General features: G+C 51.6%; 1 protein-coding gene across 1 annotated transcript in view; it reads left to right on the top strand.

The window, feature by feature from the left end:
• MPP1 (MAGUK p55 scaffold protein 1) overlaps positions 1 to 18048 on the top strand; it is a 203656-nt gene that overhangs the window by 94575 nt on the left and 91033 nt on the right. The window contains exon 2 of the mRNA XM_085630367.1: positions 14964 to 15107. Within this exon, the coding sequence (XP_085486493.1) occupies positions 14964 to 15107 (144 nt within the window). The remainder of the gene's footprint in view (positions 1 to 14963; positions 15108 to 18048) is intronic.

Genomic DNA, 18048 nt, shown 5'->3' on the forward strand with positions numbered 1-18048 from the left:
GTTGAGCAGCTTTCTGCCAAACTCTAAATGTGGCCTTAAGATACAGTCTTGGACACATTAAACACCCCCAATAAAAAGGCTGTCCGGTCAGCGCTATCCCTTCTGCCGGGGTACAGGCAGCAGCTGTGAACGTTGAATACTCACATGCATAGGTTAAATCCCAGCTCACGTAATCACGTTTCTGCTGTGAAGGCACCCACGGCAGTATGGGACCGGATGTACGCTGAACTATAATAATAATTATAAAATTACAAAGTCTCCTTGACTGGTAAAATTAAGTCCACATTATAATTCCTTGTATTTTAAATTTGCTTCTATTGCTCGGATATGAATTCACCTTAAAGAAATAAAAAGATAAGAGTCATTTGGCAAAACAGGAACAAGTTGGTTTAATTGAACGCAGCGACTGGTAGCGTATCGACCGAGTGCGTCTGAAGAAAGTATCTCCCTGTACCAAGTTTCGGCTGACAATATATACATCTCGTGAGGTCCAATAATCCAATTCTGCATTCTTGAAAAAGCATCTTAGTCATAAATAACAAGCTTGGTCATCTGATAAGGACACAGATGGCTCTCAACCTCGAGAAGAGCTAGTGTGGGCCAGTGTGTATGTGTCCAGATGTCTGGTGTGGGTAGTGTGTGATCACTGCGTGTGGTGTACATGTTGTGTCCTGAATGTTTCTATCTACATGTGGCATCTAGCTTTGTGGTATTTTTGGGGGAATGCGCACCTTTGGCCAAGCATGTTTTATTGGGGCCAATTTCATCGGACCTATTTGTGGTGCAACTGTCTTTCTGTGGGATTGATCAGCGTTTCCCTGGGTGCATGTTTGTCTTCCGGCTAAGTGAGGCCCTACCAGTGATCTGTCACTTGGTAGGTATTGGGTTGGCATTGCAGGACCAACCTGATCACGTATCTCTGACTCGGGATTGATGGGGAAGTCACCTAGGGTGAATCCGAGAGCAATGATACCAGTTCATTAGAACTTCTACAAATAATGTGGCGGTCATTGGTATAATTTTTACCGATATTCACAGTATTGTGCTTGAAGTTGTCATAGCGTACATCAAGATTATCTTTAATGATATTGACATTGGTATGCACGCCGAGATCATGGTGTACATTGACTTTGTATCTACGGGTATCACCATTGCTATGCGCGCATGGATTATGGCAGATATTAACATTGTTTCTGATAGTATCGACACAGTTGTGCGTGCATGGATTATGGCAGATATTAACATTGTTTCTGCTAGTATCGACACAGTTGTGCGTGCATGGATTATGGCAGATATTAACATTGTTTCTGCTAGTATCGACACAGTTGTGCGTGCATGGATTATGGCAGATATTAACATTGTTTCTGCTAGTATAGACACAGTTGTGCGTGCATGGATTATGGCAGATATTAACATTGTTTCTGCTGGTATCGACACCGTTGTGCGTGCATGGATTATGGCAGATATTAACATTGTTTCTGCTAGTATCGACACAGTTGTGCGTGCATGGATTATGGCAGATATTAACATTGTTTCTGCTAGTATCGACACAGTTGTGCGTGCATGGATTATGGCAGATATTAACATTGTTTCTGCTGGTATCGACACAGTTGTGCATGCATGGATTATGGCAGATATTAACATTGTTTCTGCTAGTATCGACACAGTTGTGCGTGCATGGATTATGGCAGATATTAACATTGTTTCTGCTAGTATCGACACAGTTGTGCGTGCATGGATTATGGCAGATATTAACATTGTTTCTGCTAGTATCGACACAGTTGTGCGTGCATGGATTATGGCAGATATTAACATTGTTTCTGCTAGTATCGACACAGTTGTGCATGCATGGATTATGGCAGATATTAACATTGTTTCTGCTAGGTATAGACACAGTTGTACGGGCGTAGATTATGTCATATATTGACATTGCATTCATGGACATTGTTATAGGGGCATAAATTATGGCATATGTTTGCATCGCATTTATTGGTATTGCCGTTGTCAATAAACACACAGTTGTAGCTACCCTAAAGTTCTAATCACTTATATTACATTACTGTGTCCGAAATAGCACTACTTGATAGGAGTGCTGGGCATATCAAAAATTGTGAAGGGCTGTCCTCACACCCCACCAGGTGTCATGCTTCATCATAGGCAGCCCTCGCTCTCTAAAAAACCCGGCTTCATAGAGAGCGCGCCTACACCTGATGACAGGGAGGCACGTCTAATCATTAAAGTGAGGGCCCTCTCAAATAGTGAGTTAAAAACCAATTTAGTACCCCAATTTGCATTTAATAGTAGGGTATACTACTTGGTATTAAAACTATGGGATGTGGGGATTAGGGTTACCGTTATCTACATGTTTCTGCCTTTGGCTCCAATGGTCCATGGCATTCTTCACGACGAGAGTCGGGGTCCTGGTTTACAATATGGTATTAGATCTTGCTTCCGTGTTAGGGTGACCTATGTCTGCCTATTAGCTAACATTGTGATTCTTGGATACCTGTGAATACATAAATCAGTATATGGGTGCTCTATTTATAACAAGCATTGGCACAGCCAATAGGTCTCACCTTTGGGAGGTGTAAGTAGTTTTGCTGTATATTAGGAGTCCATACGTTATAATTTGCTAAGTGTTCTGTAAATGAAATATAAGTACCCACCTGTAGCAGTTTACTGTTTTACTGTTGTGTAGTTGGTAGCCTATTAAAGGGAGTTAGTTTCGGCTACTACTATTATGCATTAATAACAGTAAAAAAATGGACTCAGTTATTTTTTTGTATTCAAAAAGCAAATATACCTTTATTATACACACACTATTAAATACTATTGTGTAATTTCTAAATATTTGCAATACGCAGTTGGAATCACGTTTGGTGACAAGGAAAGAAGAGGGGAGAGAAAGGGGCCCATTACGTAGAGGGGAGAGAAGAAGCGGACTGTTTAAAAAAACAAAACTGACAGGCTGAAAGGAAATAGGAAGAGAGGGTGTCTCACGGCGTGGAGACAGGGGGTGCATGCGAAGGAAAGAAGGGGGCTGAGAAAGGGGCCCATTACGTAGAGGGGAGAGAAGAAGCGGAATGTTTTTTTTAAACACGGACAGGCTGAATGGAAATAGGAAGGGAGATGTCTCAAGGCGTGGAGACAAGGGGTGCATGCGAAGGAAAGAAGAGGGAAGAGAAAGGGGCCCATTCCGTAGAGGGGAGAGAAGAAGCGGAGGTCCCAATTTTGTAAGATAAGGGAAAGCTGAGAAAAAAGAAAGCCTAGGTCAATTAGTAACATGATCCAAGAATTAAGCTGGCACCCTGCGCTCGCTCCCGAGACCCAAAGGCCATGGGAGTGAAGTTTTACTGAAAAGGCGGGACATGCACCCGTCTTTGGCCATTTGCGTGCTTTCATTATTGAAAGCCACAGGCAAAGGCCAATAAAATGTGACAACCACACGCATGAGCTTTAATAAAGTGAGGAGTGTTTCCAAGAGGACCTCTCCTAGGGCAGCGCATGCGCGCTGTGTTAGGATCGACCTAAAAAGAACATTAGTAGCGTAGTATTTGCATGCTAGTGAGATATTTTCGTGACACTGCAAAAGTGAGTTAACAGTAAAAAAAAAGGTTTTAACTTGGATTGGGAGACCAGCCCTCAATCATTCTTACCACAACGTAGCGTCTTTAATGTCCCATGGGAGGAGGTTTCAGGGACCCCTGTAGTCACACTCTAAGGAAATAAATATATTTAAAACATGGTTCTTTTTTTCTGGAAAAACAAAAAGATATTTGGGTGTAACCACATGCTCACACTCGCAATGAGAACCATTCTGTTCTCTCACGCATACTGTTACTGCTTCAAGGTGCGTCCCTCGCTGTACATCTAAGTGCGTCCACTCCTTCTCCCCAACAATGTCAGGCCTGCACATAACATGGTATACATTGACATCGTATTCACCCATTCTAACACTGGTAGCATATTTTTTATTACAATGGTAGGGAACGTCATATACTATTCACAAGGATTTATCATGCAACTCGGAGTGCAGCCGACATATGTTTCGGCAAGAACTGACTTTCTCAAGGCTGATTTTGCACGTCGAAGCAATGTGTGGTACTTGTCCGCCAGCGCATAGAAACTGGTAAAGATAGAATATATTTTAGAATAGTACTCCCAGAGCCCTAAAAAACGAGCCAAAGTACCCTCTCCTAAAACCGCTTACAGCCGTGTTACCAGTCGCTTAGGTGGGAACAGAAGCACAGTTTAAATATTCCCCAGGGCATAACAACACTGTCCGGTCCCGCTGTACATCTTGCAAGTTAGAGCCTGCACAAGCGGTTGTGGTCTGAATTGTGTTGGACGAGCCGTTTGTGTAATTTTGGCCTGCTACTCTAAAAAAGATACTGACTGCTGTAAGATCAAAGAGCAAAATAACTTTATTTAAAGGTTGGTAAGATTGGGCACTTAAAAAAAGGAAAGCTTTCTGGACTCCACACACAACACCAACATATGTGTCACATTTACATGTCCGACACTAACTTTTATTTCACATTGAATCCAAGGCTTTTCTATATGTGGATACCTTTGGGGAATGTTTAGGGAGGCTCGGGTCTTACTACCTTATATATATAATTACATAACCGGTGAGGCATAAGTGCTAAACATTGCAGGTATCTAGTTGGTTGCAACGGACCAGTTTTATCAACACTTCACGCCAGTACAGTGTTACCAGAAGAGACACAACACAACAGCCAGTACATGTCTTAGATTTGGAGGATTCGAAGGCAGAGTTACAATAGCCGCCAATGAGGCAGCTGACGGGCTATGCTGCCCGGGAAACGGGAGCAGTCTGAGAATGACAACCAGGTAAGGGCAGGGTGGCGCGGTCCAACATTGCGCTGCATGCAGGTTCGCTCTGAGGCCCTGAACAATTCAGAATAGCGCCGCTCTCCCCCTCTCGAATTTACTGCGCGCTGCCTCTGCCCCACGAATGTACCTTCTGCAAGGGCAGCGCAGTCCTTTTAACCCCTTGAGCCCCTGTTGAGGGTGCTGTGGTGCCAAGCAGCGCATGTACAGCCCTATCAGGCTGGTGACGTCCTGGTTGCAATGATACCCCAGCACAGGCACCACAGACCCCACCATGTGCAGTGCACCACCAGGAAGTACACTTTAGACGCATGCCCCCTGCCTCGCCGTCTCCACTTGCTGACCCGTGCATGCCTCGCCCGCCCTCCACATGCTGCCGTCTCTGGGGGTTCTGCTGACCCGTGCCTGCCTTGCCCACCCTCCACATGCTGCCATCTCTGGTTGGGCTGCCGACCCATGCATGGTTTGCTTGCCCTCCACATGCTGCCGTCTCTGATGGGTCTGCTGACCCGTGCATGCCTCGCCCGCCCTCCACAAGCTGCCATCTCTGGTTGGGCTGCCGACCCATGCATGGTTTGCTTGCCCTCCACATGCTGCCGTCTCTGATGGGTCTGCTGACCCGTGCATGCCTCGCCCACCCTCCACATGCTGCCAACTCTGGTTGGGCTGCCGACCCATGCATGGTTTGCCTGCCCTCCACATGCTGCCGTCTCTGGTGGGTCTGCTGACCCGTGCATGCCTCGCCCGCCCTCCATATGCTGCCATCTCTGGTTGGGCTGCCGACCCATGCATGGTTTGCCTGCCCTCCACATGCTGCCGTCTCTGGTGGGTCTGCTGACCCGTGCATGCCTCGCCCATCCTCCACATGCTGCCATCTCTGGTTGGTCTGCCGACCCATGCATGGTTTGCCCGCCCTCCACATGCTGCCGTCTCTGTTGGGTCTGCTGACCCGTGCATGCCTTACCCACCCACCAAATGCTGCAGTCTCCGGTCGGTCTGCCGACCCGTGCATGATTTGCCCGCTCTCCACATGCTGTCATCTCCGGTGGGTCTGCTGACCCGTGCATGATTTGCCCGCTCTCCATATCCTGCTGTCTCTGGTTGGTCTGCCGACCTATGCATGCCTTGCCCACCCTCCACATGCTGCCGTCTCTGGTGGGTCTGCTGACCCATGCATGCCTCGCCCGCCCTGCACATGCTGCCATCTCTGGTGGGTCTGCTGACCCGTGCATGCCTCGCCCGCCCTCCACATGCTGCCAACTCTGGTTGGGCTGCCGACCCATGCATGGTTTGCCTGCCCTCCACATGCTGCCGTCTCTGGTGGGTCTGCTGACCCGTGCATGCCTCGCCCGCCCTCCATATGCTGCCATCTCTGGTTGGGCTGCCGACCCATGCATGGTTTGCCTGCCCTCCACATGCTGCCGTCTCTGGTGGGTCTGCTGACCCGTGCATGCCTCGCCCATCCTCCACATGCTGCCATCTCTGGTTGGTCTGCCGACCCATGCATGGTTTGCTTGCCCTCCACATGCTGCCGTCTCTGATGGGTCTGCTGACCCGTGCATGCCTCGCCCACCCTCCACATGCTGCCAACTCTGGTTGGGCTGCCGACCCATGCATGGTTTGCCTGCCCTCCACATGCTGCCGTCTCTGGTGGGTCTGCTGACCCGTGCATGCCTCGCCCGCCCTCCATATGCTGCCATCTCTGGTTGGGCTGCCGACCCATGCATGGTTTGCCTGCCCTCCACATGCTGCCGTCTCTGGTGGGTCTGCTGACCCGTGCATGCCTCGCCCATCCTCCACATGCTGCCATCTCTGGTTGGTCTGCCGACCCTTGCATGGTTTGCCCGCCCTCCACATGCTGCCGTCTCTGTTGGGTCTGCTGACCCGTGCATGCCTTACCCGCCCACCAAATGCTGCAGTCTCCGGTCGGTCTGCCGACCCGTGCATGATTTGCCCGCTCTCCACATGCTGTCATCTCCGGTGGGTCTGCTGACCCGTGCATGATTTGCCCGCTCTCCATATCCTGCTGTCTCTGGTTGGTCTGCCGACCTATGCATGCCTTGCCCACCCTCCACATGCTGCCGTCTCTGGTGGGTCTGCTGACCCATGCATGCCTCGCCCGCCCTGCACATGCTGCCATCTCTGGTGGGTCTGTTGACCCGTGCATGCCTCGCCCGCCCTCCACATGCTGCCAACTCTGGTTGGGCTGCCGACCCATGCATGGTTTGCCTGCCCTCCACATGCTGCCGTCTCTGGTGGGTCTGCTGACCCGTGCATGCCTCGCCCATCCTCCACATGCTGCCATCTCTGGTTGGTCTGCCGACCCATGCATGGTTTGCTTGCCCTCCACATGCTGCCGTCTCTGATGGGTCTGCTGACCCGTGCATGCCTCGCCCACCCTCCACATGCTGCCAACTCTGGTTGGGCTGCCGACCCATGCATGGTTTGCCTGCCCTCCACATGCTGCCGTCTCTGGTGGGTCTGCTGACCCGTGCATGCCTCGCCCGCCCTCCATATGCTGCCATCTCTGGTTGGGCTGCCGACCCATGCATGGTTTGCCTGCCCTCCACATGCTGCCGTCTCTGGTGGGTCTGCTGACCCGTGCATGCCTCGCCCATCCTCCACATGCTGCCATCTCTGGTTGGTCTGCCGACCCTTGCATGGTTTGCCCGCCCTCCACATGCTGCCGTCTCTGTTGGGTCTGCTGACCCGTGCATGCCTTACCCGCCCACCAAATGCTGCAGTCTCCGGTCGGTCTGCCGACCCGTGCATGATTTGCCCGCTCTCCACATGCTGTCATCTCCGGTGGGTCTGCTGACCCGTGCATGATTTGCCCGCTCTCCATATCCTGCTGTCTCTGGTTGGTCTGCCGACCTATGCATGCCTTGCCCACCCTCCACATGCTGCCGTCTCTGGTGGGTCTGCTGACCCATGCATGCCTCGCCCGCCCTGCACATGCTGCCATCTCTGGTGGGTCTGTTGACCCGTGCATGCCTCGCCCGCCCTCCACATGCTGCCAACTCTGGTTGGGCTGCCGACCCATGCATGGTTTGCCTGCCCTCCACATGCTGCCGTCTCTGGTGGGTCTGCTGACCCGTGCATGCCTCGCCCGCCCTCCATATGCTGCCATCTCTGGTTGGGCTGCCGACCCATGCATGGTTTGCCTGCCCTCCACATGCTGCCGTCTCTGGTGGGTCTGCTGACCCGTGCATGCCTCGCCCATCCTCCACATGCTGCCATCTCTGGTTGGTCTGCCGACCCATGCATGGTTTGCCCGCCCTCCACATGCTGCCGTCTCTGTTGGGTCTGCTGACCCGTGCATGCCTTACCCGCCCACCAAATGCTGCAGTCTCCGGTCGGTCTGCCGACCCGTGCATGATTTGCCCGCTCTCCACATGCTGTCATCTCCGGTGGGTCTGCTGACCCGTGCATGATTTGCCCACCCTCCACATGCTGCCGTCTCTGATGGGTCTGCTGACCCGTGCATGCCTCGCCCACCCTCCACATGCTGCCAACTCTGGTTGGGCTGCCGACCCATGCATGGTTTGCCTGCCCTCCACATGCTGCCGTCTCTGGTGGGTCTGCTGACCCGTGCATGCCTCGCCCGCCCTCCATATGCTGCCATCTCTGGTTGGGCTGCCGACCCATGCATGGTTTGCCTGCCCTCCACATGCTGCCGTCTCTGGTGGGTCTGCTGACCCGTGCATGCCTCGCCCATCCTCCACATGCTGCCATCTCTGGTTGGTCTGCCGACCCTTGCATGGTTTGCCCGCCCTCCACATGCTGCCGTCTCTGTTGGGTCTGCTGACCCGTGCATGCCTTACCCGCCCACCAAATGCTGCAGTCTCCGGTCGGTCTGCCGACCCGTGCATGATTTGCCCGCTCTCCACATGCTGTCATCTCCGGTGGGTCTGCTGACCCGTGCATGATTTGCCCGCTCTCCATATCCTGCTGTCTCTGGTTGGTCTGCCGACCTATGCATGCCTTGCCCACCCTCCACATGCTGCCGTCTCTGGTGGGTCTGCTGACCCATGCATGCCTCGCCCGCCCTGCACATGCTGCCATCTCTGGTGGGTCTGTTGACCCGTGCATGCCTCGCCCGCCCTCCACATGCTGCCAACTCTGGTTGGGCTGCCGACCCATGCATGGTTTGCCTGCCCTCCACATGCTGCCGTCTCTGGTGGGTCTGCTGACCCGTGCATGCCTCGCCCATCCTCCACATGCTGCCATCTCTGGTTGGTCTGCCGACCCATGCATGGTTTGCTTGCCCTCCACATGCTGCCGTCTCTGATGGGTCTGCTGACCCGTGCATGCCTCGCCCACCCTCCACATGCTGCCAACTCTGGTTGGGCTGCCGACCCATGCATGGTTTGCCTGCCCTCCACATGCTGCCGTCTCTGGTGGGTCTGCTGACCCGTGCATGCCTCGCCCGCCCTCCATATGCTGCCATCTCTGGTTGGGCTGCCGACCCATGCATGGTTTGCCTGCCCTCCACATGCTGCCGTCTCTGGTGGGTCTGCTGACCCGTGCATGCCTCGCCCATCCTCCACATGCTGCCATCTCTGGTTGGTCTGCCGACCCTTGCATGGTTTGCCCGCCCTCCACATGCTGCCGTCTCTGTTGGGTCTGCTGACCCGTGCATGCCTTACCCGCCCACCAAATGCTGCAGTCTCCGGTCGGTCTGCCGACCCGTGCATGATTTGCCCGCTCTCCACATGCTGTCATCTCCGGTGGGTCTGCTGACCCGTGCATGATTTGCCCGCTCTCCATATCCTGCTGTCTCTGGTTGGTCTGCCGACCTATGCATGCCTTGCCCACCCTCCACATGCTGCCGTCTCTGGTGGGTCTGCTGACCCATGCATGCCTCGCCCGCCCTGCACATGCTGCCATCTCTGGTGGGTCTGTTGACCCGTGCATGCCTCGCCCGCCCTCCACATGCTGCCAACTCTGGTTGGGCTGCCGACCCATGCATGGTTTGCCTGCCCTCCACATGCTGCCGTCTCTGGTGGGTCTGCTGACCCGTGCATGCCTCGCCCGCCCTCCATATGCTGCCATCTCTGGTTGGGCTGCCGACCCATGCATGGTTTGCCTGCCCTCCACATGCTGCCGTCTCTGGTGGGTCTGCTGACCCGTGCATGCCTCGCCCATCCTCCACATGCTGCCATCTCTGGTTGGTCTGCCGACCCATGCATGGTTTGCCCGCCCTCCACATGCTGCCGTCTCTGTTGGGTCTGCTGACCCGTGCATGCCTTACCCGCCCACCAAATGCTGCAGTCTCCGGTCGGTCTGCCGACCCGTGCATGATTTGCCCGCTCTCCACATGCTGTCATCTCCGGTGGGTCTGCTGACCCGTGCATGATTTGCCCACCCTCCACATGCTGCCGTCTCTGGTGGGTCTGCTGACCCATGCATGCCTCGCCCGCCCTGCACATGCTGCCATCTCTGGTGGGTTTGCTGACCAGTGCATGCCTCGCCCGCCCTCCACATGCTGCCATCTCTGGTTGGTCTGCCGACCCATGCCTGGTTTGCCCGCCCTGCACATGCTGCCATCTCTGGTGGATCTGCCGACCCATGCATGGTTTGCCAGCCCTGCACATGTCGCCATCTCTGGTTGGTCTGCCGACCCATGCATGCCTTGCCTGCCCTCCACATACTGTCATCTCTGGTGGGTCTGCCGACCCATGCATGGTTTGTCTGCCCTCCACATGCTGCCATCTCTGGTGGGTCTGCCGACCCATGCATGCCTCTCCCGCCCTACACATGGGTACCGGGCTTGCTGTTGGCTGGATCAAAAAAAGTGCAAATGTTTGATATTGCAAAAGCATTTAGGGAGCAGACTTTTTTGTAGAGTGAGAATACATTCCACGATGACGTGCTTCATACCAGATGTGCAGACACCCAGAAGCTTTATTGGAGACATAGCTAGCAAGAAACTGTGTGGAAATTGAGAACAAGGAAACCCTCCCCTTACTGCTGGAATAGCAGCTTTGGTGGCAAGAAAATGTATTTCAAAGCACTAGCCAGCATCCTCCCTGTTCCTCTGTCAGAGGGGCATGGATCATTATGACTGGAAACCTCTCACTGTTGCAGTCGACCGTACCACCCACTTACCCTCCCTGGGGTCCTGAATGGGCTTCACCTCTTCCCTCCATCACAGCGCATGAACCATCCACAAGCCATCTACCTCCCACATCACTGTCAGCTTTATGCTTGTCTTGTACCCTGACCTGCGAGCGCTCTGCTGCTTTTTAGCTGGGTTCGTGCCACAGAAATACTGCACACATACAAACAGACATAGATGCTTCAGTGGCCTCCTTCAAACGCCTTCTTAGTGTTAGACATTTTTCTCTGCCTTGAACTGTAGGCTCTCATTTGTAGTTAATACATGTTTGGCTACAAACATCCTTTTGCCATTTTCAGCAAGTGCGTATATGTACAACTTCCAGCAGTGTATGGGTTCACTGCACCTGCCCGTGTTACATTATCGCATCCCTTGAAACGACCTTGATAGGTCCAAGGATGCTCTGAGGATACCCCTTACAGCCGCCAGCATCTCAAGGGTGGACATGATGTTATCAGGGATGCCCACAGAATGCCTGAAAGCTCTGCATATGTGTGCTAGCTGGGCACCATAGTGATAAGGATGCCCACAGTAGGCCATGCAAGCTCTGCATATGTGTGCTAGCTGGGCACCATAGTGCTAAGGATGCCCAACGTATGCCATGCCAGCTCTGCATATGTGTGCTAGCTGGGCACCATAGTGCTAAGGATGCCCACTGTATGCCATGCCAGCTCTGCATATGTGTGCTAGCTGGGCACCATAGTACTAAGGATGCCCACCGTAGGCCATGCCAGCTCTGCATATGTGTGCTAGCTGGGCACCATAGTGCTAAGGATGCCCACAGTAGGCCATGCCAGCTCTGCATATATGTGCTAGCTGGGCACCATAGTGCAAGGATGCCCAACGTATGCCATGCCAGCTCTGCATATGTGTGCTAGCTGGGCACCATAGTACTAAGGGTGCCCACAGTATGCCATGCGAGCTATGCATATGTGTGCTAGCTGGGCACCATAGTGCTAAGGATGCCCACAGTATGCCATGCCAGCTCTGCATATGTGTGCTAGCTGGGCACCATAGCGCTAAGGATGCCCACAGTAGGCCATGCCAGCTCTGCATATGTGTGCTAGCTGGGCACCATAGTGCTAAGGATGCCCACAGTATGCCATGCCAGCTCTGCATATGTGTGCTAGCTGGGCACCATAGTGCTAAGGATGCCCACAGTAGGCCATGCCAGCTCTGCATATATGTGCTAGCTGGGCACCATAGTGCAAGGATGCCCAACGTATGCCATGCCAGCTCTGCATATGTGTGCTAGCTGGGCACCATAGTACTAAGGGTGCCCACAGTATGCCATGCGAGCTCTGCATTTGTGTGCTAGCTGGGCACCATAGTGCTAAGGATGCCCACAGTATGCCATGCCAGCTCTGCATATGTGTGCTAGCTAGGCACCATAGCGCTAAGGATGCCCACAGTAGGCCATGCCAGCTCTGCATATGTGTGCTAGCTGGGCACCATAGTGCTAAGGATGCCCACAGAATGCCTGCAAGCTCTGCATATGTGTGCTAGCTGGGCACCATAATGCTAAGGATGCCCACAGAATGCCTGCAAGCTCTGCATATGTGTGCTAGCTGGGCACCATAGTGCTAAGGATGCCCACTGTATGCCATGCCAGCTCTGCATATGTGTGCTAGCTGGGCACCATAGTACTAAGGATGCCCACCGTAGGCCATGCCAGCTCTGCATATGTGTGCTAGCTGGGCACCATAGTGCTAAGGATGCCCACAGTAGGCCATGCCAGCTCTGCATATATGTGCTAGCTGGGCACCATAGTGCAAGGATGCCCAACGTATGCCATGCCAGCTCTGCATATGTGTGCTAGCTGGGCACCATAGTACTAAGGGTGCCCACAGTATGCCATGCGAGCTATGCATATGTGTGCTAGCTGGGCACCATAGTGCTAAGGATGCCCACAGTATGCCATGCCAGCTCTGCATATGTGTGCTAGCTGGGCACCATAGCGCTAAGGATGCCCACAGTAGGCCATGCCAGCTCTGCATATGTGTGCTAGCTGGGCACCATAGTGCTAAGGATGCCCACAGTATGCCATGCCAGCTCTGCATATGTGTGCTAGCTGGGCACCATAGTGCTAAGGATGCCCACAGTAGGCCATGCCAGCTCTGCATATATGTGCTAGCTGGGCACCATAGTGCAAGGATGCCCAACGTATGCCATGCCAGCTCTGCATATGTGTGCTAGCTGGGCACCATAGTACTAAGGGTGCCCACAGTATGCCATGCGAGCTCTGCATTTGTGTGCTAGCTGGGCACCATAGTGCTAAGGATGCCCACAGTATGCCATGCCAGCTCTGCATATGTGTGCTAGCTAGGCACCATAGCGCTAAGGATGCCCACAGTAGGCCATGCCAGCTCTGCATATGTGTGCTAGCTGGGCACCATAGTGCTAAGGATGCCCAACGTATGCCATGCCAGCTCTGCATATGTGTGCTAGCTGGGCACCATAGTGCTAAGGATGCCCAACGTATGCCATGCCAGCTCTGCATATGTGTGCTAGCTAGGCACCCTAGTGCTAAGGATGCCCACAGTAGGCCATGCCAGCTCTGCATATGTGTGCTAGCTGGGCACCATAGTGCTAAGGATGCCCACAGTATGCCATGCCAGCTCTGCATATGTGTGCTAGCTGGGCACCATAGTGCTAAGGATGCCCACAGTATGCCATGCCAGCTCTGCATATGTGTGCTAGCTGGCACCATAGTGCTAAGGATGCCCACAGTATGCCATGCCAGCTCTGCATATGTGTGCTAGCTGGGCACCATAGTACTAAGGATGCCCACCGTAGGCCATGCCAGCTCTGCATATGTGTGCTAGCTGGGCACCATAGTGCTAAGGATGCCCACAGTATGCCATGCCAGCTCTGCAGATGTGTGCTAGCTGGGCACCATAGTGCTAAGGATGCCCAATGTATGCCATGCCAGCTCTGCATATGTGTGCTAGCTGGGCACCATAGTGCTAAGGATGCCCACAGTATGCCATGCCAGCTCTGCATATGTGTGCTAGCTGGGCACCATAGTACTAAGGATGCCCACCGTAGGCTATGCCAGCTCTGCATATGTGTGCTAGCTGGGCACCATAACGCTAAGGATGCCCACAGTAGGCCATGCCAGCTCTGCATATGTGTGCTAGCTGGGCACCATAATGCCAAGGATGCCCACAGTATGCCAGGAATGTCCACCATAGCAATAAGGATGACCATACATAAACCTGTGCTCACAGTTTGATGAGGGAGACCACTATTGCTCCAGAGGTGGTCAAGACTGTGGCATTGATACCCACCAAGTGCTGCCCATTTCCAGCGCTGGACATTATTAATGCTGCACCCAGGCCAGCACGTGTCTGTGACCTCACTTCCAGCACTGCTCTTACGTACTGGACCCTGACCTCCTCTTTCATTCATGTTGTCCTGCACTCAAGCCGCTCCATTCTGGGTACTGCTGACATGTTTCTTTCCTATAACAGTGTAACTGACAGTGCGGTGTCTGCAACATGGTGTGTGGTGATTGGCCATGTTGAGGGCGCCACGGTGTCGGTCACACTATGGGTAATGAGGTCTGGGTCGCTGCAGTTGGTTTAGCTCACTACCACTCCAGATGTCTGAAGGTCGGTGGTGCAACCTCCTGCATTATGCAGGAGGCAATCCCTCTCACCTCTGCTGGACTCCACAGCCCCCCGCTTTTTTGCTGACCGGATGGGGAGCTATGGTGGGCTCGCGAGCTGCATCTTGGAGACCCATTTAAGAAGTCATGTAAACCTTGCCCTTCGGATCTCGATTTTTCCTTCACTTGTATATTTTCTGATTGTTTCTCTTGTTAGCGCCTCGATGCTACTGTTTCATGGCAGTCGGCACTTTATTCAACCAGTAAAGCAGGCAGGATTTGAATGTGGTAGTTGCAGCAGACACAGGAGGCAAGGAATGAAGTGCAGTCAAGAGGCCTCCTCTCCTGGTGGTGACACCCACTGCTTTCTCTTTGCAGAGTATCACGTACCCCAGCAGCATGGTGTCGGAGGACTTCTACGTCAATGGAACGGCCTCAGCGGATGGTCCAATCGTCATGAATGGCCGCGACGTGCGCAGGATACGACTGGTGCAGTTTGAGAGGGTCTCAGAAGAACCAATGGTGAGTACAGGGGGTTTCAAGTCTCCGCTCACAGAATGAGGTCCATACGTAAGCAGGACTTCGAGGGGTGCCCTGGATTGTAGGCGTAAGTAGTGGGAGGTGTGAGTGAGCCATGGCACATGGACACTAGGGTATGCTAACTGTACCCACCGTGCTCTTCACACGGGTGCGCACACTACCACTAGTGAATGGTCTCTTGTTACTCCTTACACAAGTGTGCACACTCCCACTAATCCTTTCACAGATATGCACTCTTCTGTAGTGAATGTTCGCACCTTGCTTCTCCCACAATTATACAACTTGTGATTTAAGTCCTCTGTGTTGCTTGGAGAAGCTGTGCTTTCCTGCCTTGGGTGCTCTTATGCCCTTCCCCATGTTTTTAAGTCTTGCCTAGGCAGTGCTTGCGCAGTGTGTTCAAGACATGCTGTATTCCAATTATGAGCATGAAGCTCTGCCCAGTTTCCTCCATTTTTTCAATTGGCTCTTGTCCCTGTCCTTTGTAAGTGGTGGCTTTTCATCGTCAATAGGCTTAGTGGTCCCTCCTTAGTACCTCCTTTTCTCTTGTTGTAACTTCCCATTAGGACTACCCCTGTTAGATGTGTTGTTACTCGGAATGTTTTAATTACAGCCTCGAGCACTATTTTGTTTAATCCCTGACACGCACTTCCCCAACGCTATTTTTTAAATGTATTAATTTAACCAGCGTGGCATGCCTCAGCTCCAATAATGGTGTCCGCGCTTTTCTTTTGTTATTTGCAGCTCGCCACTCGGCCACTCTCATTTTTTTCTGTTTCTTTACTTTTCTTACAATAGCGGCACACCCCGTTTTATCTATAAACATCTTAAGCTAAAGCGGGGGTGATGTGATTGCTTCAAAAGTAAAGAAATAGAAAAAAAGACCCCCATGCCTTTTTTAAATATTTCTTTACTTATGAAGCAATCGCGGCCACACGGTTTATTTAGCTTAAGATGTTCAAAGCTCAAGCGGAACGTGCCGCCATTGTAAGAAAAGTAATTAAATAATATAAAAAGTGTGCGACCACCATCTGTTTTCTATTTGTTTATTTTTGTAGCAATAACGGCACCCAGGCTATAGATTTAAACATCTTATGCCAAAGCGTGGGTGCCGCGACTGCTTCAAAAGTAAAGAAATAGAAAAAAAATTGGGGGGCTAATTCTTTACTTTTTAAGCAATCGGGGCACCTGCGTTTTACCATAAGATGTTTAAAGCTAAAGCGCGGGTGCCGCGATTGATTTGCAATGCAATAGCTGTCGCATTACTGAAAGTTTGAGCTATTGGCGTTGCATTATTATTAGCAACACCAGTAGCTCAAACTTTCAGTAATGCGAGACCTATTGCATTGCAAAATGCTTGTTCCTCTAGTGAACCCAAAATTTTGGCAGTCCGCTGAAGGCGCTTCACGCTTTTACTGTTGAGTTGAGTTGAGCTGGGGGTCACGCAGTGGGGGTCCTTAATTTAGAAGGAGAAACTAAACACCGTTGGAGAGGCTTTTGCAGTAAAAGACATATTACACACAGATAATGAGATGGAATGGTTGGCTTTGCATAATTCTTTAAAATGGGATGTAATATTGGAAACATTTATGAGAACCATCCAACCCCTGAAGGTAGCTCGGAAGTATACAGTGCTATGACTTGGCCAAAAACACTTTCTGTTATTTGGCTAATTATAATAATTTAAGAATGTCTTTGGAAAATGTAATGGCGGACGGCCTGAGGAGCCGAACACAGGCCATATGGACAGCTTAGCTACTGACTTTCCAATATCAAAGAAAAATAAAATGTTCCCAAAAGAATCCCTACGCCCAAGTAAGAAGGACCCCATGCCGACACAGTCAACTATTCTTATCAGAATTTCAGTGAGAAAGTCACTGTGACCCTGGCATCCATTCCCTGGCATCCGCTTAGGACACTGGCCAAACGTAAGAACCCTACTGCTTGTAATGTCTTTCAATGCTACAGGTGCAGCAGTTGGCCAGTTATACTGCGGAAGCCCAACTGTACCTAAAGTGTGTCTTTGGATCTACTGGTCGCAGTCGAGATATGCCCGTGGAGTGACCATCTACATGACTGGAGCATCAGCTGAAGTCACTGGCTTCCCCAGTTCCTACTGGGAACTGGACATTTGTGTTAGGGCTTGTCTGCAAATTTAATATCCCAGAGTAGTGCATTTTCCTGTTGTCCAAGTTCTCTCAGGCTCTGAAGCCAAGAGTCGAAGGTCAGATCAGTTTGGACTGGTCAAGGTGGGTTTGTTGATTGCAGACCAGACAGAGCTCTGTATCTGTTGCCTCGGAGACCATTAAGGGGGTAGAGAGCAGTGGCGGCCGCCACATACAACAAGCATTTGCAATGCAATAGGTCTCGCAGTTACGCGAGTTTAAGCTATTGGCATTGTAAATGACAATGCCTTTTATTTATCTTTTGAAAACGAAAACAAAAATAAAAGGCATTGTTATTTGCATTGTCAATAGCTCAAACTCGCGTAAGTGCAAGACCTATTGCATTGCAAATGCTTGTTTTAATGTTTTCTTGGATTGCAGGTGCTGCATATAAGAAATTGTTGCGTCAGTATTTTTAATGCGATTTTTAAAAAATAGTCAAAGTTAGCTGTCCCGGCCACACGTATCCTGCATCCCCCTTTGAGAGGACACACAACCACGCAGCCCTGGCATTTAAACTTTTCTCATCATTCACGGTCCACATCAATGATGGTGAATCTAACACTGATTTCGAACTGGTAGAGGAAAAGCTTCTGGTGTGAAATGGATACACTCGAAGTAGTTTAATCACAACAATGACAACATTGAAACTGCGGGGCTGCAACAAAGTCTGCTTTCCTGGCACTGCATTGTCAGCAATAGTAAACTGTTTTGTAATATGTACACATTCCCATCACTCTTCAGTTCTATGATGTGCGATT

This window comes from Triturus cristatus, chromosome 10, assembly GCF_964204655.1.
Source record: "Triturus cristatus chromosome 10, aTriCri1.1, whole genome shotgun sequence".
Lineage (NCBI taxonomy): Eukaryota > Metazoa > Chordata > Amphibia > Caudata > Salamandridae > Triturus > Triturus cristatus.